A 24,952-nucleotide genomic window follows, 5' to 3' on the forward strand; every position below is an offset into this window, starting at 1 on the left:
GAAAATCTTAAAATGAAGAAAACATATGAGTAACCTCAAGAAATGTGTTTTTTAGTTAAAAATTCAAAAAGTTAATATATTTCTAAACACAGGAAAGTTGGTTTCTGCTAACGGTAAAGAAAAAAAAAGTTTTATTTATGAAAGTTATGGACTTGCCTCCACTATATTTCATTGTAAATGAAATAAGAGTTGATGTGGGTTCCCCATAGCTTATATTTTAACTTCCGATATGCACTATTTCAAAGAACACCAGTGCATTCACAGTGGAATTATGACAGAAAATAATATAATATTTTTTAGGATTTGGAGGTATTTTAGTCACTGAGCATCAATTCCATGCCTCAATTACACCTTTTTTTCTTGCATCAGCACTCGTTCTCTATGCTGCCTGCTTACCTTTTCCCCTTTGACTAACCCCATACTGACTGGCCCCATTACACATTTCCTCTGGAGTCTTAACTTGCTTTTATTAATCTCTAACTTTTTATGCTAACACAGCTTCAGTTGTGAATACAATGCTGAGAACGAGTGATTAAGGTGTCCCGCAGGGGCACATGTAACGTATACAGATACACACACATTCATATGTCTACTACTTGGGACCCTTTGTGATTGGTAAGGCAAGAGAGGACATCATCAAAGCCTTAATGAAGGATTACCTAAACATTTGGGCTCAAATTTCTTCATGAAAACATGACAGGGTGGGAACTGAGCTGAGTGATCAATAGATTAGCACATAGGCACACTGTGTAGTAGATCTATGGTAACCAGCCACACACACACCAACACATTCATATCCGTACTAGTTTGCATGTATCTTGTATGGTCACTTAGACTGGATAAACACCACAGATGCTATGTGTTTGGTTTTAACACAAGGGGTCTGGGGCTGGTTGTTCCTTGTAGATTTTCATAGTTGGCGCCCCTTCAGAAACAGAAAAAAAGGACAAGTGTTTCAGGTGAAGCAAAGAGAGACCGTTTCAGTCCCCATGTGACACTCAGTATTTTGTCCTTTTCATTTTCTCATCACAGTTCTATAAAAGGGGAGGAAAGCTTGGTTGTCATTCCTTCACATATGGATGAACCTAAAATGTATTTATTTAAATCTGAAAACTAGGTAGTTAAAAGTGAACATTTGTCATTACAATTCAACATGCCAGGACGGTATATTTTCCGCCACCACTGACTGAAGCATGGGGACTGAAATGACCTTCCGGCCTTCACGTTGTCCTCTTCTGAAGGGGCCACTGCAGTCTGACAGTTTGTCTTTGGTAGTGTTTCTTCAGATTCTCCCGGCAACGTAGAAGTGTTTCATACCGGTCTTATAGTGGTCTTTGTGCATTAGTTTTGGGTCAGCATCTCCTGGCTTTAGTTTCTGGTTTCTCTGTGATCAGTGAGAGAGGGTTTGCCATGTGGCTGGCCATCACTTTGATAAAATAAAAAAAGTCTTCTTTGAACTGTTACAGTGTGTCATGCCCGCAAGAGGCATGTGATATTGCAGGTTTATTTCTTAGCACATGTTGTGAATCATTTTTGACATTTTATTATTGTATCTGCGCCATATTAGTTTTGGTTTCTGTTATTTTTTCAACGATTCAAGATGTATTGTAAATGTTTCTAATAAAACAAAAATGAAATTGTTTCCGATGGATGCTCTTTGCTTTGTCTTGAATATTTAAAAAAGTTGCAGTTGTGAAATGGCAAACAAGTACCATAAGTGAATTACCATACAGTAACTCCACAGTATGTAATTTTTCATTGAAAAGTAGGCACAAATAAGAAGCAAGACTTAAGAAATTACATTTATTTATACATGTGCAATCTAAAATGTACACATGAGAATTAACATTTTAAAAACCTAACCTTTACATCCCAATTTACTACTGGGAATGCCACAAGGGAAAAAAAAACTCAGCAGGATAATGACTGTTTACACTGTTGACCTTCGGCTGTGGTAATGGCACCCTCAAACTTTCCCCACACCTCCCCTCTTTTGCCAAACTAGCAGATCTATAAGGGCTAGTATCCTCCCTAGTGCTTACTCTTACCAACAGAACTACACACACCCAGAAAAAAGAGAAAATATAACCATACAAAGAGACCTGGGAAACTCTTAAGGGATATCCCAGAAGGCATGATACGGTTCCAGTTACATACAGTGGAGGAGTTCATTTACAGTAAAACAAGCCATCTTGTGTACATCAGAGACGCAGCAGGGCTGAGTGCCCTTACTACCCATCTCTTGCAACATGAGCTGTCCATCCATCTAGGACAGCAGGCCGCAGGGAGGGCTCCACTCAGACCATGGTATATGACCACCACTCCAACCAATATCCCCTCATCACCCTCACATATCTCCACAGTCACGGAGAAAGAGACAGCAATTCAGTTAAACCGGAAAAGGATGGTTCACGGTGATAAAAGGATAACACCCAAAAGAGCTAGACTGTCTTTTTTGCTAACAAAGAATAGGCCTATGTGAGAAATATTGCTGTGCAAAGTACTTTGTAATGAGTTTCAACAGGGAGGAAAATGTTGATCACAAAAAAATCTGAAGAGCAAACTTTATTTTGTGTAAAGACTAAAAGGGAAGTCGAAGAGCACTGATAAAATGGACATGAAAAGTTCTCCACGGACCCCCATTTTGTGCAGTTTAGATTGGCCTGACATTCGACCAGGAACATTTGGGATAAGATGGCTTAACTCCTCGGTTCCCCATTAGCCAAGAGTAGTTACATTTAATAACTATATCATAAAAGGATTTGATTACCAGTGAAATCAAGAACAAAAAGAGGACACCCGTCATATATAGTAAGCAGCTTCAGATCAAACCCACCCAGTGTTGCATGTTAGCACAAACCCTTTGGTCAAACAAGACCTCAATATAGTGTGAAATAAATATAATTGGGACAAACTGAAATATGTTTGGGAGGAGCTGCCTGACAATGGAGAGGTGGGGGTTACATTTCAGTGAAATCAGGTCTTCACTGCCGAATCTTATTGCCCCTTCTCTGTGCTGGGGAATTGGGTGCGTTCACAGGCTTATTAAATTGATCTGACAATAGTGGGGGGGGGGGGGGGGTCAGTTCACAATGAGTGAGACAAACTGTGGAAAGATATGGAGGACCATATCCAAACATGCTAAATTTCTCAATTCATGTAAATTAATTCATGTCCTCTTTCATATTTAAAACCAATCAAGCCAAGGCATAACCATAAAGCTTATTTAATTAGATGGGGACAGACTTCTCAGAGGAAACAATGCATAGAGGCTATGGAAACACTTGGTTGCCCCCTTGGTCTCCCTGTCCTTCTGTCTCCCTGTGTATCTCTCCACTTGTTTCTGTCTGCCTGTATCCTTGTCTCTAGGTTTCTCCTCCTTGTCTCCCAGTCCTCCCTCTCCGTCTACTCGTCTGTCCCTGACGGTGGTGAGGCCTCAGTTGTTCTGGCAGCAGGCACTCGACTTGGCAGCGTTCTGCGTGGGCTGCACTGTGATCGGCACCACATTGGAGTTGGGCGAGAAGTCGGCGTCGCTGCGGCCCGTCATTTGCCTCTGGGACACAATGTTGTAGATGGCTGCAGGAGACGGACAGACAGACAGGTGAGGACACAACAGTTGCTGTTGGGTTGTTGGATGATGAGAAAGGGAGAGTTTCGTCAAAGACTACAGTGGATACAAAACTGAGAACAAGATGGTCATGCAATTGGGACCTAACAGCATTTTACTTTCCAGGGTTGTGTAAATAAATAACAAAAACATGAAATGGAGACAAGCTATCATAGAAACCAGCAGCACCCCGTGGCTCCTGGGGATTGAACTTCTGCACCTTCCCTAGGATTACTCGAGTCTGGCACGCAAAACTAACTTCAGACTGACTCATACATGCCACTGACTGGCGGGTAAATCAGCAAGAGATTGAAAACGAGCAGACAAGACGACCTCAACTAACCCTTGAACTGGTATTTCAACCACTAGCTACAGTCAACATGCTTCCCAGGTCAGGGAGTCTCTAGTTCAATTCCTGTGCTTGAGCACTGCTATGCACTCTGTTGTTCCCTCTTAAATGAGCTAATTAGAACTTTCTATGAATAACACATTTGTTTAAGAGTAGAATTACTAAATATTAAACTTCAGGCAGCGGGAATTGTATGTGGAGGAGGAAAGCAGAACACATAGCAGGGAGCATGCTGACAGCCCTATATCAATTGATTTGAAGGCCTCACTCAGTGATGCTTGTTCCTCAGACACTCTTGGGTTTGAGTCGGCCGTTCCCCATTTTTTATTTTATAGCGGCCATGTATTAACAAGGGCCTTTCTAAGGTGTGGCTAATACGTCAATGCCTCTCAGTAAGTTGTTCTTGTAGAGGTACTTAATGTGAGTTGTGCTGGGTATGAGGGACTAAATTGTGTCTTTGTAAAACGATGAGACTTCTGGAAAGAACCGCTAAACTACTTCTATACTCGAGTCGAGGCAAATTACACTGAACCATGCATGAGAGCACCAGCTGTTCCGGACAACTGTGTGATCACGGTCTCCGCAGCCAATGTGAGTAAGATCTTAAAACAGATCAACATTCACAAGGTCGCAGGCCCAGACGGATTACCAGGACATGTACTGCGAGCATGCACTGAACAACTGGCAAGTGTCTTCACTGACATTTTCAACCTCTCCCTGTCTAATACCAACATGTTTTAAGCAGACCACCATAGTGTTCTTGGGCACAGGGACTAAGGTTACCTTCCTAAATGACTACCAACCCATAGCCTTCACGTCTGTAGCCATGAAGTGTTTTGAAAGGCTGGTCATGACTCACAACACCATTATCCCAGAAACCCTAGACACAGTTCAATTTTCATACCGCCTTAACAGTTCCACAGATGATGCAATCTCTATTGCACTCCACACTGCCCTTTCCAACCTGGACAAAAGGAACACCTATGTGAGAATGCTATTCATTGACTACAGCTCAGCGTTCAACACCATAGTGCCCTCAAAGCTCACCAAAGGACCCTGGCACGAAACACCTCCCTCTGCAACTGGATCCTGAACTTCCTGACAGCCCCCAGGTGGTAAGGATAGGTAACAAGACATGCGCCAAGCTGATCCTCAACACAGGGGCCCCTCAGGGGTGTGTGCTCAGTCCCCTCCTGTATGCCCTGTTCACTCATGACTGCACGACCAGGCACAACTCCAGCACCATCATTAAGTTTGGCAATGACAACAGAGGTAGGCCTGAACAACGACAAGACAGCCTATAGGGAGGTCAGAGACCTGACCATGTGGTGCCAGGACAACAACCTCTCCCTCAACATGATCAAGACAAAGGAGATGATTGTGGACTACAGGAAAAAGCAGACCGAGCTCGCCCCCATTCTCATCGATGGGGCTGTAGTGGAGCAGGTTGAGAGCTTCAAATTCCTTGGTGTCCACATCAACAAACTAACATGGTCCAAGCACATCAAGACAGTCGTGAAGAGGGCCCGACAAAACCTATTCTCCCCTCAGGAGACAGAAGATTTGTCATGGGTCCTCAGATCCTCAAAATGTTATACAGCTGCACCATTGAGGGCATCCTCACTGGTTGCATCACTGCCTGGTATGGCAACTGCTCGGCATCCCACCGTAAGGAACTACAGAGGGTAGTGCGTACAGCCCAGTACATCACTGGGGCCAAGCTTCCTGCCACCCAGGACCTCTATACCCGGTGGTGTCAGAGGAAGTCCCTAAAAATGGTCAAAGACTCCAGCCACCCTAGTCATAGACTGTTCTCTCTGCTACCGCACAGCAAGCAGTACCAGATCGCCAAGTCTAGGTACAAGAGGCTTCTAAACAGCTTCTATCCCCAAGCCATAAGACTCCTGAACATCCAATCAAATGGATACCCAGACCATTTGCATTGACCCCCCCCCCCCCTCTCTCTCTCTCTTTTACACCACTGCTACTCTCTATTATTATCTAAGCATAGTCACTACAATAACTTTACCTACATATTACCTCGACTAACCGGTGCCCCCACACATCAACTCTGTACCGGTAGCCCCTGTATATAGTCTCGCTATTGTTATTTTACTGCTGCTCTTTAACTACTTGTTACTTTTATTTAACTGCATTGTTGGTTAGGGGCTTGTAAGTAAGCATTTCACTGTAAGGTCTACACCTGTTGTATTCGGCGCATGTAACTAATAACATTTGATAGCTCACACTTGTATTTCAATGTACATATTGCGACCTGGCCCCCAAAAAATGCTTTAGTCATTTCCTGGCAAACAGCAGATCTGATTGAGGCTCACACAAAGTGTCATTGTCTGAGTGTGCCAATTACAGATGCTTTTGACCTTAAAAAATGTCAGGTACTGTTCAATTTACTGCAGAGTAATCTTACAGTAGGGGCCTCGTAATAACCTGAAATTTGCTGCCATCTATTGGCGGAAGATGAGCCACCACTGAACAAATGGACTACAAAGCTCTGAGTACAAATCATTTACATATATATAATATATAAACTAAAGAAACGTTTGGTATGGCCATTAATAAGATGTGTGAAGAGGAGACCTTTACTTGGACTAGCAACTCTTTAAGTTAGAGTAGGCCAGCTCTTTCACAAGATGGCATGATTCTGTGTGCACTACAGGGTGAACACAAGTTGCTTTGGGGCAATTTCACTTAAAAAATGTTTACCAAACAAAAACCATAGATTTTTTTATGCATAGAACACTATGCATAGACTAATTTTAACTATTTCCACAGAAAATATGACAAACATATTTACAGGAAGGACTGCACAGATACAAAGTTTGGTAATAATAAAAACAGATTTAACTGTAATTCTGCAGTTTCCAATAAATGTTATTTTATAATTTACTGTATAAATTGTTAAATGTAGTTACTGTGCATAGAATTGTATGGTTTGTTAAACTTTTTAAAATCAATGGTTTTTGTTTAGCATACATTTAAAAGTAAAAATTGGAGTCGGGGCAATTCCATCGTTACCGAATTACATTGTTAAAAACCACAAGCAGTCCCAGTGTATATGGTAGGCAGCGTAGCATGGTATATTTAAGCAATAAGGCCCGAGCGGGTGTGGGATCTGGCCAATATATCACGGCTAAGGGCTGTTCTTAAGCACGACACAATGCAGAGTGCCTGGACACAGCCCTTAGCCGTGGCATACTGGCCAGATACAATCTGCAGTCAGGGCTAAACCTCCTAGTTCATAATGTACACTAACCTGTGAGAATAGTCTGGAAAGCCAGCTCCACATTAGAGGAGTCTAACGCCGAGGTCTCCAGGAAAGACAGTCCATGCTTTTCTGTGAAAGTGGAGAGAGGAAAAAAAGCAGAAAAAAAACTCACAGGTCATATTCATTGTCCATACTAGTAGGCACTTCATAAAACAGCCACCCAGTCATCATACATCAGCAATGATGCTATTTGCAACAGCCACCACAGTGTAGACTAACTGATAGAGCAAATATAAAAATGGCATGTCATCGGTGACCCTTTGTAGTCGTGCTGCATGAGCCAACCCTAGTAACAAATCGAAAGCAGAAATTGAACGAGAGCCTGTGGTTTCACATGGCATGCTTGTTTACTCTACACAATGACATCTTCTAGAACAATTCCATTCATTCATTTATATATATCAGGCACTCTTATCTAGAGCAATTTACAAGTCAAAGTGTATTCCATGCATGAAATAAGACTCAAGGTCGTAAGTAAACACTTGAAACATTATGCAGAGCTACAAGGGAGAAGTGTGATAAGCTGGAAATGTCACATTGGAGTGTGGAGAGAAGCTAAAAATCACAGTGGAGTCAACTTGACTGGCTTTTTTTCTATTGCTGGGGATGTGAATTCAGTACCATGGGCTGTTAACCACTGACAGAGGCAGCCTGATGGGAGCTCTGTTGTCTCCACATCAAAGAGCAGCCCCCAAGGGGAAAGTGGACAGTGAAAGGCATTCCCTTGTCCACTGCGAGGCTCGGGTGCATCACTTTCCGCAAACATTTTTGAAATGTGTTTAAAGTTCCCTTATTCCAATTTTGAAAGAGAGATTATGGCCATATTTATGAAAACATTGGTATTGTGTTCAGATTGCCGTATCGCTTTGTCTACTGCTATTGCGAATGAAAAAGCTAAAATTATTGAGGGAGAAACAACTCTCCTGTACTGACCCCTTGGTTTGTAATGCTTTGGAAGAATCAGCACAAACAGATTAACAAGATGGCTATAAAAAAAAAACTAGTTGATGTGAGGATACCTGCCAAGGCCTTGGCCTCATCCGTGGGCACAGCCCTGAGGTGGCGCAGGTCACTCTTGTTGCCCACCAGCATGATGACGATGTTGCTGTCAGCATGGTCCTGCAGCTCCTTCAGCCAGCGTTCAGCGTTTTCATACGTCAGGTGCTTGGCGATGTCGTACACCAGCAGAGCCCCCACTGCCCCACGGTAGTACCTACACAGAGGACAGGAGGAGGGAAATAAGTTTTACTGGGAGCAGTGGTGAACAGAACAGCTGAGCATTGGCTGAGTCAATGGAGTGGTAGATTTAGTTTGTCGTTCCCTACATGAAATGCTATTGCATACATCATAAGCAAAGGACTCAGTTGTCAACAAGATGAGAACATTTGAAAATTAGCAGAAGTAGGCTGGAATGTTCTGTACGCACAAATATCCTCAATGGCTGAGTTTACACAGGAAGCCCAAGTCTGATATTTTTTCCATTGATTGGTCATTTGACCAATCCCATCAGCCCTTTACACATCAGATCTTTCAGAGCTCATTTGTGAAAAGGATCTGAGGGTATTGGTCAAATGACCAATTAGTTAAATAAAGATCAGAATTGGGCTGCTTATCTAAACACTGCAAATATGTCAAAAGGTGCCTGACAGACACAAAAACAAATCTCTATGCGTGTGAGCTGTGTTAATACTCACGCTGAGGTGATGGCTCTGTAGCGCTCCTGTCCTGCCGTGTCCCAGATCTGGGCCTTGACAGTCTTGCCTTCCACGTGGATGCTGCGCGTGGCAAACTCCACCCCAATGGTGCTCTTGCTCTCCAGGTTGAACTCGTTGCGGGTGAAGCGGGACAGCAGGTTACTCTTCCCCACTCCAGAGTCCCCAATCAGCACCACTGGAGCACAGAGAGAGGATCGAAGGGATGAGTCAGACAGACACCACCAGAATAACAATACATTACACTACCCACTGTACAGGGGTCTACAAGCAACTTGTTTTCTACGATGTAGGAACAGGGACACTCAGTAGGGGTAAGACAGGCCTGACAAAAAAAATTGTGGTAGAAGATACGACAGCTCCTGATTGGGTCACACCATGTGTCTGCTGTTCTGTTAGTGATTAACGATCTACTGAGAGGGTCTGACTATACTTGACTGTAGTTCAATAAACAATATTTGTGTTTTATTTCTATAGACAAAGCCCCATGACGTGAAGTTTTGACCTTTGTGAGGTAGCACCTAGGCTAAGTATTGTCATGAATGACTGAAGTTTGATTTAATTGACCAAGATGATGCCTTGTGTAGTTCAGCCTATTCACATAGCACCACCACTGAACCCTGCCCTTATGGAGCAATTAAACATTTGGCACCTGTTCCCGTTGACACCCATTCATTTCCAAACACAAGGCGGGGTGTTGGGAAAGAGAATTTTACAATGACTGAAATCCAGGTGAGTCAGGAGGAAAATCCTAACTCAAACTCACCACCCTGTTATTAGGAAATAGGAACTGCTTGTGTGTTTATGAGGCCTTATTGACAAATGTCCTACTCCCACGGAATGTAGGCTATCATACAAGCTAAGCATGGAACCTCATAACATGAAAATGCTACAGTGGGCCAACAGACAGTTAGAAACCTGCCTACCAATTGGCGATTGTGCCGACTGACTCAAGCTAGGAAAACCTAACAAACGTTCACTTGTTCCACAGGAAATCCATTGGCAACTCTTCACATCAGCTAGTAACGTGAGAACTGGGACTATGTAGTTCCAAGAACATCCTTGTCATTTGCAAGAAGGACTCTGAACTACAATTCCATTAGACTAGCCTATCTGGTAACAGTGATAATACGGTGGCAGAGGAACTAACAGCAGCATTATGCAACTTTCAGTGTACCTGTCACCAGAAACATAACATCCCCAATTTAGGCTAAGGTATTGTGTAGGCTGCATTCCAGAGTTCTAAAGATACAACCATTCTACAATAATTGTTATATTCTTGAACGCCATCACTACATAGCATAGGCCTAAACAGTGTAGTCTAGCTTCCTTAAAAATCCTAATTCTATTTCCCAATACAGTATAAGGAAGTTATTTTAAGAAGGCCTATCTTATCTGGAAGTCGAATCAACAAGAGAGCATATGTTATTTGTAAAGAGCACACTCAGTAGGAGTCCTTTAAACAAGAAAGCTGGTCAACTTGCTGTGCAACACTTACAAGCGCCTAGTCGGGAGTAGTGATTCAACCACTCACCTGACTGACTCATGCCTAAACACTGAGGGTGCAGTAAAGAAAGCAATTAAAAGCAGGAAACTGGAGGGGGAGGAACCTACTGGTTATGTGGCCTACTGACAGTCCTCACTTTAGGCTCTATGGGGCAGTGCATTCTAGCTGTGTAATCTAATCTATCTTCACTACGATCAGAGGCCTTCTGTATAGGGACAGACAAACACACACACACTCACTTGATTCATGCAGGTCTTTCCAGTTTGATAACACATGCTTGTTTGCGGTTCTACATTTGAACAAAGGACCCTGTGCACTTTATTTTCCTTGGTCCAGGACAAAACAACCCACGAGGGAAGTAGTTAGTGTAAGTAAGTACAGGTGAGCAGTAAGTATCCACTATTATTGTAACATACCAACTGTTGTTGTATTCTTACAAATGTAGGCCTACACATTCTCATATGTAGGCCTAACAATAGGCTACAGTGCATGCGCACAGAAAAGTCTGGGAAAGGTACGACTAAACAACATAGAACATAAGGTTCAACAAGTTATGTTGAGTAGGGGCCAATAAGCTTTCACTCTGTGCTATCTGTTAGATGAATTAGGCCAAGGTCATCTTCATTCATATGTGAACAGATCGTGGAGATGACTGCCTTCTCTAAACCTAGAGTGACCCACCACTAAACCAGGTCAATGGAATCCCTACAAACAGAATGGTGCTTAAAGGCTAAACCATGTGGACACTGGTCACATTAGGGCAATCCGTTTGAGTAAATGTAGTATTTTGAGGTGTCATCCTGCCATTGTCAGTGGGCTATATGACTCCTGTTGACCAATACTTCCTCTCCTGATGATTGCGTCATAGGCCCACCACAAGATGACTAAACAGATGCCACTTAATGGATAGTTACTTGGTGCTTATTAACTGAGTGTTTAGTGCTGTTGCAATCAATTAGCCTACTACACAGTTGTAGCCATATTTCTACTGCATGGAAACAATAGTTTCAGCAATTGGGTGAAGTTGTTACTGTAACTGGTACCGCTACGCATTTCCTCGTGTCATTGAGAACTGATTTTGGCAGCGCTCGTTACATATTTGAGTACAGTCCGAATAATTTTGACAGGGCGGAAGCGGGGACAAATGAAATGTATTACATTGAAAGCGGTGTGGCGCTGAACCAACTGTAGGTCGAAATTACTACACTCAAAAAAGTGACAATGTCATAGTAAAGTATCGTAAAAACACTCACCTTTGAAAAGATAGTCATATTCGTCTTCTCTATTCGTCATTTCTTCAACGTTTCTACCTATGGAAATGTGAAATGTTCAAACCCTCCCGTGGTCGTTTCTGTTCAATTCGACAAAACTTCTTGACCATTTATCTCGCGACCGACCGCTTCCTTAGAACGAACAACAGAGTCAAAAAGGTACATTCGCACTATATCAACACCTGTAATATATTATTCGATTATATGTATCCTATTTGACTGTGAAATTTTGAAAGACAAAAAACTATCTTTCACAAACTTTCGACTCCTCTTCCCGACCACTTGTAATGTGCCATTTCCGAGCGACGTAACGTCGAGTCTCTAGCCCCGCCCTTTACCCAGTTTCGACTGGCCAATCGAAGACTGATACCTGTCACTGACTTTCCTGTGATTGGTCTACATTGTTGTCATTCATGATTTGCCTCCACTGATCCTACTCATCGCTTCTTGGGTGACGTCTTCAGTCTCAAGCCTTCCCAGGTATGCTGATGCCGCGTTCAAAACACCTGGGACCTTGGATCTCGGTAATCTCCGACTTCGGACTTCAGTGCGTTCAAGACAACTGGGAACTACTGCACACAGCTCGGACACCCATGCATACCCCACAAGACATGCCACCAGAGGTCTCTTCACAGTCCCCAAGTCCAAAACAGACTATGGGAGGCGCACAGCACTACCTAGAGCCATCACTACATGGAACTCTATTCCACATCAAGTACTCATGCCAGCAGTAAAGTTAGATTTAAAAAACAGCAAAAATACATCTTATGGAACAGCATGTGAAGCAACACATACATAGACACATGCATACAAACACACGATAACATACAAACCCTACACACATGTACACATGGATTTTGTGTTATATATATATATATATATATATATATATGGTAGTAGAGGCGGAACACACTTAATATGTTATGAATGTATTGTAATGTTTTTAAAATGTATTACTATCTTAATTTTGCTGGACCCCAGCAGCAGCTAATGTGGATCCATACTAAATACAAATACAAAACTCGGAAAAAACGAGTTCCGACTGGGAAAAATATTTTTGAACGGTCATCCAACTCGGAATTCCAGGTCGGGAACTCGGGCCTCTTTTTACAGCTCCGACTTTCGACCTGAAGATCACTGACGTCAGGATTTGAACACGTTTTTTTCTTCCCGGTTCCCAGTTGTCTTGAAAGCACCATGAGCCTCAGGTTTAATTGATCATTGGCACGGTATCATAATGACGTCACAGCACTGCAGCACGTGAACTGTAGGCTACGCTTATGCAACTAAATATGTGCAATTAATATATACTTCTTTGTCAATCTGGATGTAGGCCTATCAGCCTATTTATTGTATTTTTTTGCACCTTGGGTCTGAAAAAAAGCACTAAATTAAATGTATTATTATAGGTTTAGCCAAGGGCTACTTATGAGATCAATATGGTCAATGTCTGATCATTAATGGGATAACTTCATTAGATTCAAAAGTGATCCTCACAGATGGAAAATGTAGGCTATTCCATCAATCAGTTGCTGTTTGTGTATTATACTTATTGGCATATGCATTTTTAGATGTATTATAATGGAATGTGTGTATGATGGATTGGCTATTATTGTGAAGGAAATCAAATGTAAAAAGTTATAAGTAAAAAGGCAAGCAATAATGCACCTGGCACTTGAGTGCAAAAAATATTCCTGTATTGTTGTAAAATCACCTCACAATAAGAATAAGCCGTTTTGGAACAATTTAAGCATAACATAAAACAATTACATGTTACTGTACATTAAGTAAACAGAGCACAAACAACAGTGACAGCAAGTTTAATTAATCAAGTTTTGTGTAAAATTATTAACATGGTTCTGGCACCTGTTGTCCAACCTCAGTCACTAAAAATACAAATATTCTGTACATCAGTTGACCACCTTTAAAAAAAAAAAAAAATGTATCCTTCCAAACAAAGTTGAATCTTAAAAGTTAACACAATCTTTGTTTGAGACATTTTTTATATCCAAATGATTTCTGGATTCTTTGGGGAAATGTACCATGTACTCCAGCCATGTACTTACATCTTTAGGAATGGAAAACTCATTCTGTCTGCCACCATGTAACTGTGTCACATCAGAGGTCTTGCTCAGCATCATTCTTTTGCAGAATGATGCCCACACTGGGTGGTTTGTCCCATCAGAGGTTCCTACAGCAGGGCTTCTTCTCTTCAGGGTCGCCTGCAGCTCTGTGGACAGGGCTGGCCAGAGACACGGCACTAATGGACCCCCGGGTCACCTCTTTACTGCTCACCTTCCTGTGGATCTCTGATGGAATAGGCACAGGGATACAGTATGAAATGTGGTGCAACAAACAGTGACAAAAAACATTGACCACAAACTGCCAGTGACACAACTGCCATTTTGTTCTGCAATGCCAACTTTCCACTCAGTTTTCCGGATGAATTACTGAGCATTGATTGCGCTACTATTACACCAAAAAAACAAGGTTAGCTAGAGAGCTAAAAACAAACAAATTGATAATAGGGTTGGTACTGTAAATATATAAAGTAAATTACCTCCAAGGACATTTTGGAATGCTGTCTCAACATTTGTGGACTCCAAGGCTGATGTCTCTAAGAACAATAGGCCGTTCTTTTCTGCAAAGAGCAAGAGAGGTAGTGTTAGAGTATTTTGTCATAATTTAGGTTTGTCAAATTTGGGGTGAACTAGTGACTCAAGCCCAGTGCTTGACATGGACTAAAATAGACTCTGGTACTCATTTTGGGTGCCGGTACTGTTTATATTTACAGTAGGTGCAGGAGCTCAACAATACCTTTGAGCTAATATTCTATTTGAGGAACAGGAGCTCAACAATACCTTTGAGCTAATATTCTATTTGAGGAACAGGAGCTCAAGCAGTAGAATATTTGAGGTGCCGGTACTCAGCTCCCAAGTCAAGCACTGCTCAAGCCTTGGACCAATAAGTTTTGACCAATAAAGTAGATTGGCCGATTGGCTGTTGTGAATATTAGTATATTAGCAATGCAAAACCACAATTCACTATATAAGGGAACAACATTTTGAAGTTAAATGCTTTGTGTTTATCCTAGGATATATTAATTGTGCCTGGCAGCTGTACCTGCAAAGTCCTTCGCCTCCTCAGTGGGCACTGATCGCTCTGACCCCAGATCAGTTTTGTTGCCCACAAGCATGACTACGATGTGAGGGTCTGCATGATCATAGAGCTCCTTAAGCCAGCGCTCCACACTCTCATAGGTCAGATGCTTGGTGATGTCATAGACCAGTAGCGCTCCGACAGCTCCTCTATAATAACTAGGTAGAACATATGAAAGCAAAAGAGGTGATGAGAAAAGTCAACACCTTACCAATAACCTGATGTTTTTATTCATATTGATACAGTATGTGATGGGTGATGCCTCTGAGTATCCATATCCCATTTTTCTCTTGAAATGCCATGTAGGCCTCCATAGTATGATACATGATTGAACTGACAAAAGATTTATAATATTCTAATAGACTTGTTTTTGATTACAGAAAGACATTTCTAGGGAAGCAAATATACATGAGGGAATTATTCAGTAAAGTAATTACTAAACTCTGGACAGAGAAGAACTAATCCTGCAGTGGTATACCATATCCTCAGATTTGTCTTGTCATTAAATTGAATGAACACAGTTTTATTGTTTTGAAACGTGTTTCCATGCCATTAACCCTTCCAGAGTCTTTATAAAATAACAAGTCAGGAATTTCTTAAGTCAGAGAAGAAACATGTTTGAGTCTGGATGTTTTTTGAGTATGTCCAGCCAAATGGATATTTACACCAAAATGTACAAGTAGTAAATGACTGGAACAGTGAACCTACTGTTTATTCCTCCAGGCTATCTGGGAAAAATGTGAAACCAGTGCCTCTCCACGTGGAGTGTTTGGGCCTATAATACCACCCAAGATGCCCACACAATAGTGAGGAATTGTCCCTTTGTGTTTGTGTGTGTGTGTGTGTGTGTGTGTGTGTGTGTGTGTGTGTGTACGTGGGTCCACAGTTTCACCCAGAGTACTCACGCGGAGGTGATGGCCCTGTACCGCTCCAGCCCAGCCGTGTCCCAGATTTGAGCCTTGATGATGAGACTTTTCAGTTGAATTGTGCGTGTGCTGAACTCCACCCCGATGGTGGTGCGGCTGTCGTGGTTGAACTCGTTCTTGGTGAAGCGGGAGAGCAGGTTACTCTTGCCAACGCCGGACTCACCTATCAGAACCACTGGAGAAGAAAGAAGGGAGAGAGGAGGGTATGAGTTCTAGTGCACCAGAAATAGGTTTTAATATGTGCTTTACATCCCCAGTGAGTCCCCATTATGTGAATGAATGGTATGTCTATCATCTAGAAAGGGGACTAGGCGTGTTTCATCCTACACATAGAACACTTTATTTTGCCATAGTGCAGATGCACAACAGTATCAGGCGTAGAACCTCAAGGTGCCATTTCAGGGCACAACACATATGGAATTACAATAATGAGAGTAAGTAATGGTTTTTACACACAAAACAACAATTCTTCAATGTATCTTTTCTTTACTGTTATAATCTCACTCATGTCATCCCATTGATTAATACCAACTCATAACTACAATAAGGCTGCTCCCTGAACTTTATGCACATAGTGTAACTCTTAGGTGAGGCCTAGGTGTGTCCTCAAACAGCCCACTCAATTTCACTAACCCTACCCTAAATCCTCAGTCTTAGTCTGCTGCTCATTGTTCCCATGATATCATTGGGACTCTCTTCACAATGGTGTTCTATGACAGAAACAGCACCACACCTGTGCAAATGGTTAATTGGCTAATTATGTTAAGTGAGGAATGTAGAACAAACCATCTGAGAAGTAGCATCAAAATCATGGCTCAGGTGTCTTTAAAATTAATTATCATGCTTGTTCATGTTAATTATAATCCAGCAAATGGGAGCTAATATGTTATTATTACGCTGTGTAGGTTAATTAAGAGATAAGAGGTATGTAGTATATACAGTGATGAGTGGTCAGTTGTTTAAGAGAACCAAAGGAGAACCAGAGAGGATGGGATTTATTGCATTGCTCTTGGGGAATTTCCTGTAATGAAACAGGCCTTCAAAAGAGGAAACAACAAAAAAAAATCTGGTGGTACAGTTTACGCTGATACTTCCCTATATCTATCTTGCTGTGAGCAATCAGTCTACTGAGTCCAAACAGAAGAGGTACAAGTAGCAATGAAGCCCCCTTGTATGTTGCAGTGACTCATGTCTTTGCTTATAGAGTGTGAGCAGCTGACTCAGAAAGCCAGCCTTGGCTTACTTGACAAACATATAGGAAAATATGACCACGTCACAATGACACCATGATTTCAACACAGCCGACTGAGCTGAGCCAAACACCAATTCCTGCTTTACTCTCAACCATGAGAATGTGAGCTGAACCAAGATAGACATCCAAGTTCCATGACGCACCAGCAAGGAAGATCTAAGAAATAAGTACCCAGGAAACCAAGAATGTGAAAAAGAGCAGTGTGCAGAAGGTTCATGTTCCCAGATTTACATTATAAAGCAACTATCCAGTTTCTGGTCTCCGAACCCAGGTTAGATTTAACCTGAGGTGTAAAGCAGCAGGAAAGAATGGTTATGATGTTCTACTTTGGTTTGTTTTGGGTAATTGTTCACTCCATTGGCAGATCATTGTTCTGCTTTTAGTAGGTGGGATGAAAATGTGGCCATTTCCCCTCCCATACTCAGTAACCTCTTATGCAAACAATACCCCTGGTTTCCATGGCAAATAGGACAAGAGGCCTTGAAGCACTCTACTGGCCTGGTTTGACTTTATTCTGAGGAAAAAGGGGATTAAGTAAATTGCAGAAAACTCCCCCTCATGTAATAATAATTCAGTTTACTTCAATTGATTTATGACTAAGCAGAGCAGGGAATCAGTTAGATTTTACTTCATGATGTCTGGATGGTTTCAAAAATAAAAAGTTATAGTAGAATTAGGCCTAGTCCTTCGTTCCAGAATGAATGGCAGAAACTTACATGTGGATCAGTGAAAACACACTAAATTTGACTTCGTCACCTTCCCCCTGGCCCAACCAACTGGGTTTTCTTGTTTCCCTACCGACAAATCACTTCACCTCATCATGCACAACATCACCTCCTCTACCAGGCCTGCAGCGTATAGGCCTTAGTAGGTCATTTAGTGTAACAGTACACATGTTTCTCTAGTGTGACTATAGACATAATGGAGTGATAGGCTCAAACATTCAGGAACATGTGTTTTCCTGGAATGACATTGACAAGCTTGTGAAACTCACCACAATAACAGTTGGAGGTCGAGAATGTATTCAGTTACAGAGAAATAGCATTCAAGTTCATAGAAATAACAACATTCTTGAAGTAGCACTGTACTGACTTGTAAAATACCAACAGTAGCTTATTAATGAACCTCAAGGTTAGAGGCATTCTTAAAAGTACTGGATAAAACTCCTAGACCTGGGCCTTTATCCACAAACTGTCCCAGAGGGAGTGCTGATCTAGGATCTGTCCATACAGGGTTATTCATCATGACCTAAAATGCTAAACCAATCCTAGATCAGCACTCCTACTCTGAGACGCCCTGCACAACAGGACTGGCGTAAACATAATTGCCAATATTTATTGAGTGCATGCACTAGGCAAGACAACTTGCTTCTGAAACAGGGTGTGTCCTAGAATTTTTCTGTAATTTCAACACAGGTGAGAGTGACCTGCATCCCATCTGTGTGGTAGATGTGTTACTAACAATCTACTGTGTGCTTTTGATACTGTGCTGGCACTTAACTTCTAGCCTTAGCATACACACACTAAGTGACAGAACCCAACGGTTGTCTGTACTGAACAACACTGCACTAGCTCTACTACAGAAAAAGTAGGTTTCAGAGTCACTCTGTTGACATATACACTATATCATTATTGTGGCTCAGTTAGTAGAGCATGGATCTTGCAATGCCAGTGTGAGGAGTTTGATTCCCATAGAGGACCAGTAAGCAAAAAAATCTGACAATGCATGCATTCACTACTGAATAAGAGTGTCTGCTACATTATGTAAATGTAAGACATCAATCTGTTAAATGTGAAAGAACATGACTCACCCTTAAAGACAAAGTTGTAGGCCTCATCTGATCCCATGATGTACCCCTTCAGTGGTGCCACAATGTGAAGCCTTGTCTTCAAGTCGAGCACTCAAAGTGTGAGGGGAGAAAGGAAAGATGACACTGGCCCAGAAGCCACTCACCCTAATCTTCAGATTTAAAAGAGCTGCACAAATACTTTGCAAGTCACCTGCCCCCCTCTATGTTTAATATAAACTTAGATTGTTTACAAGGAACTTGCTCCGCTCTGTCATCAGGTAGTTCTGCTGAGGAATGATGGGGGTTGGGGGAGTGGCTTGGTGTAAGTCTTTGGCAGGTTGAACAGGTAGGACAACAGCATGAGCAACTGTATTAAAACAATTGCTACATGCCACCTGGTGGACAAACCAAATGAGTGTCTTCAGGAAATTACTGTTTCCCTATCCCTTTTTCATGGTGAGAGACAGATCATTGCTTCCTCTGAGGTGTATTCACTATGAACCAAACGGAAGCAAACGAAACAGGGAGGGACCTACCTGCCAAATAGAACCTAATTGTTGCAAAACTGTTTCCATTGCTAAATGTTTTGCTACAGTATGCAACTATGGAATTAACCAACCCCTGGTTCTGTTAATCCCGAACCAGGAACACAAAGCAACAGTAAAAGGGACCTAGAAACAGTGTTGATAAAGGTCTGAATTGTCAAACAGATAGATATATATATATCAGTAATAACAATACTGTCAAACAATGGGCAAGGTAATGCAATCTTACGTCTGTTCAGCAAACCTGTAATGCAAAAAAACAACTTGGTACCCCTGGAACAAAAAATCTAACGTATAAATCAAATACATAAAACCATTTATTTCATATCCCTGAAGATAATTTTTTTAATTGAATTTTCAATTGAAAAAAATAAAACTTAGCCTGTTACAAAGGGATATCATACATTTTATTGCGTGACAGGAACAGACAACTGTAAGATTCTGACTAGGGTAAACAGTGAATGCCTTAACGTTAATGTGTCAGCATTTTCAGCAGTCCTCTTGAATCTCAAAGATTTACCTAGCCAGCCTTACACAAAGTATGAGCTTGACGTTTGAACTGCATGCCACAAAAGGCCAAATTACTAAAAACTCAAGCATTAAGTTAGAGCATATTGAGTATAAATATAGTAATCAGAAGATAAATACTCAGTTCATTGATACACAGACTGCAGTGGTTCATGAAGACCAGGTAAAGCATTCACATCAGCAATAAGAGTTCATGTATGTTCAGGGGAGACAAAATGGAAGACAACGCTCCAGCCAGACTTCCCCTATGATGCAGCAACTTGGGTTAAAGGTTCCTCCAGATAAAGCACCAGTGCTTCAGCCTAAAAATACCACACAGACAGGAGAAATATGCTTAGTATGGTATGCAGACATGATCTGTGCTCATGGCTTTTTAAATTACATACAGTTGAAGTCCGAAGTTTACATACACCTTAGCCAAATACTTTTAAACTCCACAATTCCTGACATTTAATCCCAGTAAAAATTCCCTGCCTTAGGTCAGTTAGGATCACCACTTTATTTTAAGAATGTGAAATGTCAGAATAATAGTAAAGATAATTATTTATTTCATCACATTCCCAGTGGGTCAGAACTTTACATACACTCAATTAGTATTTGGTAGCATTGCCTTTAAAATTGTTTAACTTGGGTCAAACGTTTTGGGTAGCCTTCCACAACCTTCCCACAATAAGTTGGGTGAATTTTGGCCCATTCCTCCTGACAGAGCTGGTGTAACTAAGTCAGGTTTCTAGGCTTCCTTGCTCACACACACGCCATCTCAGTTCTGTCCACACATTTTTATATAGGATTGAGTTCAGGGCTTTGTGATGGCCACTCCAATACCTTGACTTTGTTGTCCTTAAGCCATTTTGAAACAACTTTGGAAGTATGCTTAGAGGAAGACCCATTTGCGACCAATATTTATCTCAAGACATTAGTTTGGAAGTTGTCGCTTCAATATATCCACATAATTTTCCACCCTCATGATGCCATCAATTTTGTGAAGTGCACCAGTCTCTCCTGCAGCAAAGCACCCCCACAACACGATGCTGCCTCTCCCGTGCTTCACGGTTGGGATTGTGTTCTTTGGCTCGCAAGCCTCCCCCATACTGTGGATATGGATACATTTGTACCTGTTTCCTCCAGCATCTTCACACGGTCCTTTGCTGTTGTTCTGGGATTGATTTGCACTTTTTGCACCAAAGTACATTTATCTCTAGGACACAGAACGCGTCTCCTTTCTCAGCGGTATGACGGCTGCGTGGTCCCATATTGTTTATACTTGTTCATCTGTACAAACAATAGTACACATGGTACCTTCAGGCATTTGGAAATTGCTCCCAAGGATGAACCAGACTTGTGGAGGTCTACAAATTTTTTTCTGAGGTCTTGGCTGATTTCTTTTGATTTTCCCATGATGCCAAGCAAAGAAGCACCGAGTTTGAAGGTAGGCCTTGAAATACATCCACAGGTACACCTCCAATTGACTCAAATGATGTCAATTAGCCTATTAGAAGCTTCTAAAGCCATGACATAATTTTCTGGAATTTCCCAAGCTGTTTAAAGGCACAGTCAACTTAGTGTATGTAAACTTCTGACCCACTGGAATTGTGATACAGTGAATTATAAGTTAAATAATCTGTCTGTAAACAATTGTTGGAAAAATTACTTGTCATGCACAAAGCAGATGTCCTAACCGACTTGACAAAAACTATAGTTTGTTAACAAGAAATTTGTGGAGTGGTTGAAAAACAAGTTATGACTCCAACCTAAGTGTATGTAAACTTCCGACTTCAACTGTACATACTTGTTCTCTTCAGGAATAAGTCATTAGTGTTTTGTAATTTCAAATACAACACAATTCAAATACCAATGTTAACAATGTCATCCACACTCAAAGTATTCTTCCTCACCTTGGCTTTAAGCATTCCAAAGCCCACAGTCTCTTTGGCATACATGCACAACAGTAGGTTAGCTACCCGTGTAATGGCCACCCTGCCTTCCTGCAAAGAGAAGACAAGAAGGGAATAGATAAAAATGCATGCACATTGAATTTCAATTTACCTTTGATGGTGATTAGAGGTCAACCGATTAATCGGAATGGCCGATTAATTAGGGCGCTATTTCAAGTTTTCATAACAATCGGAAATCTGTATTTTTGGGTTAACTGCCTCGTTCAGGGGCAGAATGACAGATTTTTTTCCTTGTCAGCTCGGGGATTCAATCTTGCAACCTTACAGTTAAACTAGTTCAACGCTCTAACCACCTGATTACATTGCACTAAACGAGGAGCCTGCCTGTTACGCGAATGCAGTAAGCCAAAGTAAGTTGCTAGCTAGCATTAAACTTATCTTATAAAAAACAATCAATCAATCAATCCTAATCAATAGTTAACTACACATGGTTGATGATATTACTAGTTTATCTAGCGTGTCCAGCGTTGCATATAATTGATGCGGTGCGTACTCTCGTTGCTCCAATGTGTACCTAATCATAAACATCAATGCCTTTCTTAAAATCAATACACAGAAGTATATATTTTTAAACCTGCATATTTAGCTAAAAGAAATCCAGGTTAGCAGGCAATATTAACCAGGTGAAATGGTGTCACTTCTCTTGCGTTCATTGCATGCAGAGTCAGTGTATATGCAACAGTTTGGGCCGCCTAATTTGCCAGAATTTTACGTAATTATGACATAACATTGAAGGTTGTGCAATGTAACAGGAGTATTTAGACTTATGGATGCCACCCGTTAGATAAAATACGGAACGGTTCCGTATTTCACTGAAAGAATAAACGTCTTGTTTTCGAGATGATCGTTTCCGGATTCGACCATATTAATGACCTAAGGCTCGTATTTCTGTGTGTTATTATGTTATAATTAAGTCTATGATTTGATAGAGCAGTCTGACTGAGCGGTGGTAGGCACCAGCAGGCTCGTAAGCATTCATTCAAACAGCACTTTAGTGCATTTTGCCAGCAGCTCTTCGTTGTGCTTCAAGCATTGCGCTGTTTATGACTTCAAGCCTATCAACTCCCGAGATTAGGCTGGTGTAACCGATGTGAAATGGCTAACTAGTTAGCAGGGTGCGCGCTAATAGCGTTTCAAACGTCACTCGCTCTGAGACTTGGAGTCGTTGTTCCCCTTGCTCTGCATGGGTAACGCTGCTTCGAGGGTGGCTGTTGTCGATGTGTTCCTGGTTCGAGCGAGGAGAGGGACGGAAGCTATACTGTTACACTGGCAAAACTAAAATGCCTATAAGAACATCCAATAGTCAAAGGTTAATGAAATACAAATGGTAGAGAGAGAAATAGTCCTATAATTCCTACAATAACTACAACCTAAAACCTCTTACCTGGGACTATTGAAGACTCATGTTAAAAGGAACCACCAGTTTTCATATGTTCTCATGTTTTGAGCAAGGAACATAAACGTTAGCTTTCTTACATGGCACATATTGCACTTTTACTTTCTTCTCCAACACTTTGTTTTTGCATTATTTAATTTTTTTTTTAACATGTTTCATTATTTATTTGAGGCTAAATTGATTTTATTGATGTATTATATTAAGTTAAAATAAGTGTTCATTCAGTATTGTTATAATTCTCATTATTACTAATGTTTTAAAAATGTAAAAATTATTATTATTATTATTATATATATTTTTTTAAATCGGCTGATTAATCGGTATCGGCATTTTTTTGGTCCTCCAATAAATCGGTATCAGTATTGGAGTTGAAAAATCATAATCGGTCGACCTCTAATGGTTATACTACCTCCCAAGCTGCCAACTAGCCTAGGTCATCATTTTCTACCACTATTTAACTAACGTTATAGGGCATACAACAGATTTTCTCTGGAGCCTCTGACTGTGATACTCAATGGATAATCAAAGCAAGGCAGAATTATGGGGGGAAAAAAACATTTGGTTCATGCATAGTAACTAGACCATATAGTTCAAACTCTAACCATGCAATCCATCAGAATGAATTTGAGTTTATCTTCGTTAAAAGCTTGATGCCCATTCTTGTCATAGGCCGACCAGATGTTGCTTGCGATGGCAGCGGTCACTCGAGCGTCAGTGTCCCCATAGCCAGAGTAAGCCAAAAGAGACCCTTCATTGTTTAACAATCTGCGGGGAGAACATGTAAATACGTTAGCCAAGGAGAGTGTTAGCTAAGACTTACCTACATGTAGGTAGCTGTCGTTAAACGTCATCTTAAGAACAAATTATTAGCCAACTTAGCTAGATAGCAAAAAATAACGCTATATTCACGTGCCTCTGCCACTCAATACTTACAGTGTGCTTTGTACTCCGCTTGTATTTGCCTGGCTGAGAACTTGCGTCAATGCTTTTGGCCGCAACATGGTTGGAGTGAGCAATACTTTGCAGCAACTCGATTAATTTAGGCGAAATTATGATGAAATGTATATTATCACCCAGTTCAGTGACTTCTTCAATAACAATCCAGTCAGCTGACCCCTTCAACTTCCTGATACAAATCGTAATGCATTATGGGAATGACACGGTTTCAATCGTTCCAGACGATTGAAACCGGTCACTGGAATAATATATTCAAATGCACCAATTCAGCTGATCTGCCCCAATTATAGAATTTATATCCTTTTCATGTTGCTCCTGAGATGTTAAACACTTGTCCAAGTAAGGGGACTGGGGGAGAATCTGTATTAGAAGAACAGAGTTAGCTACAGTATGGGGCTAATTGCAGTTATTGAATAAAGAAACAATATGGTATATCAAGGGCACAAAATGGCATATATCCCCATCATATTTTCAGACATGAGATTCCGATCAGTTAAAAAATTATAATAGCTACCCCGAGTAACCTCTGCGGTGAGGCCGGATGAATCTAACAATTGCATTGCTCCCAACTTCACAGCCCAAGCATATTTGATGAGATTGAACTAGCCCCAGTCATTTGTTTATAATTTACACAGCTTTCCTTTAGCCACCATTTTAGACCAAGTGATATGAAATGATCATAAATTGAAGATCTAAGAAATCCATGCTTTTAT

At 41.2% G+C, this 24,952-nt stretch overlaps 3 protein-coding genes across 3 annotated transcripts; all 3 read right to left on the minus strand.

The window, feature by feature from the left end:
- Nucleotides 1-1,789: 1,789 nt before the first annotated feature.
- Nucleotides 1,790-12,027, minus strand: LOC110514944 (ras-related protein Rab-11A). Its single transcript, XM_021594060.3, has 5 exons — nucleotides 11,715-12,027; nucleotides 8,937-9,132; nucleotides 8,262-8,455; nucleotides 7,231-7,311; nucleotides 1,790-3,576 (listed from the first exon to the last, which is right to left on the minus strand). The coding sequence occupies exons 1-5, from the start codon at nucleotides 11,752-11,754 to the stop codon at nucleotides 3,437-3,439; spliced, it is 651 nt and encodes a 216-aa protein (XP_021449735.1). The 5' UTR covers nucleotides 11,755-12,027; the 3' UTR covers nucleotides 1,790-3,436.
- A 1,385-nt stretch (nucleotides 12,028-13,412) lies between these two features.
- LOC110514960 (ras-related protein Rab-25) lies at nucleotides 13,413-19,375 on the minus strand. Its single transcript, XM_021594062.3, has 5 exons — nucleotides 18,880-19,375; nucleotides 15,797-15,992; nucleotides 14,856-15,049; nucleotides 14,293-14,373; nucleotides 13,413-14,041 (listed from the first exon to the last, which is right to left on the minus strand). The coding sequence occupies exons 1-5, from the start codon at nucleotides 18,914-18,916 to the stop codon at nucleotides 13,914-13,916; spliced, it is 636 nt and encodes a 211-aa protein (XP_021449737.2). The 5' UTR covers nucleotides 18,917-19,375; the 3' UTR covers nucleotides 13,413-13,913.
- Nucleotides 19,376-19,791: 416 nt separating this feature from the next.
- On the minus strand, nucleotides 19,792-24,409 carry mapip (Mitogen-activated protein-binding protein-interacting protein). The gene is given in 4 exon segments (NM_001160633.2): nucleotides 19,792-20,233; nucleotides 21,827-21,916; nucleotides 23,885-24,047; nucleotides 24,216-24,409. Coding segments are annotated over 4 exon segments (378 nt in total). The 5' UTR covers nucleotides 24,284-24,409; the 3' UTR covers nucleotides 19,792-20,176.
- Nucleotides 24,410-24,952: the final 543 nt, after the last annotated feature.

Source organism: Oncorhynchus mykiss, chromosome 3, assembly GCF_057628025.1.
Source record: "Oncorhynchus mykiss isolate SJ-2025 chromosome 3, ASM5762802v1, whole genome shotgun sequence".
In the NCBI taxonomy this organism is placed as follows: Eukaryota; Metazoa; Chordata; class Actinopteri; order Salmoniformes; family Salmonidae; genus Oncorhynchus; species Oncorhynchus mykiss.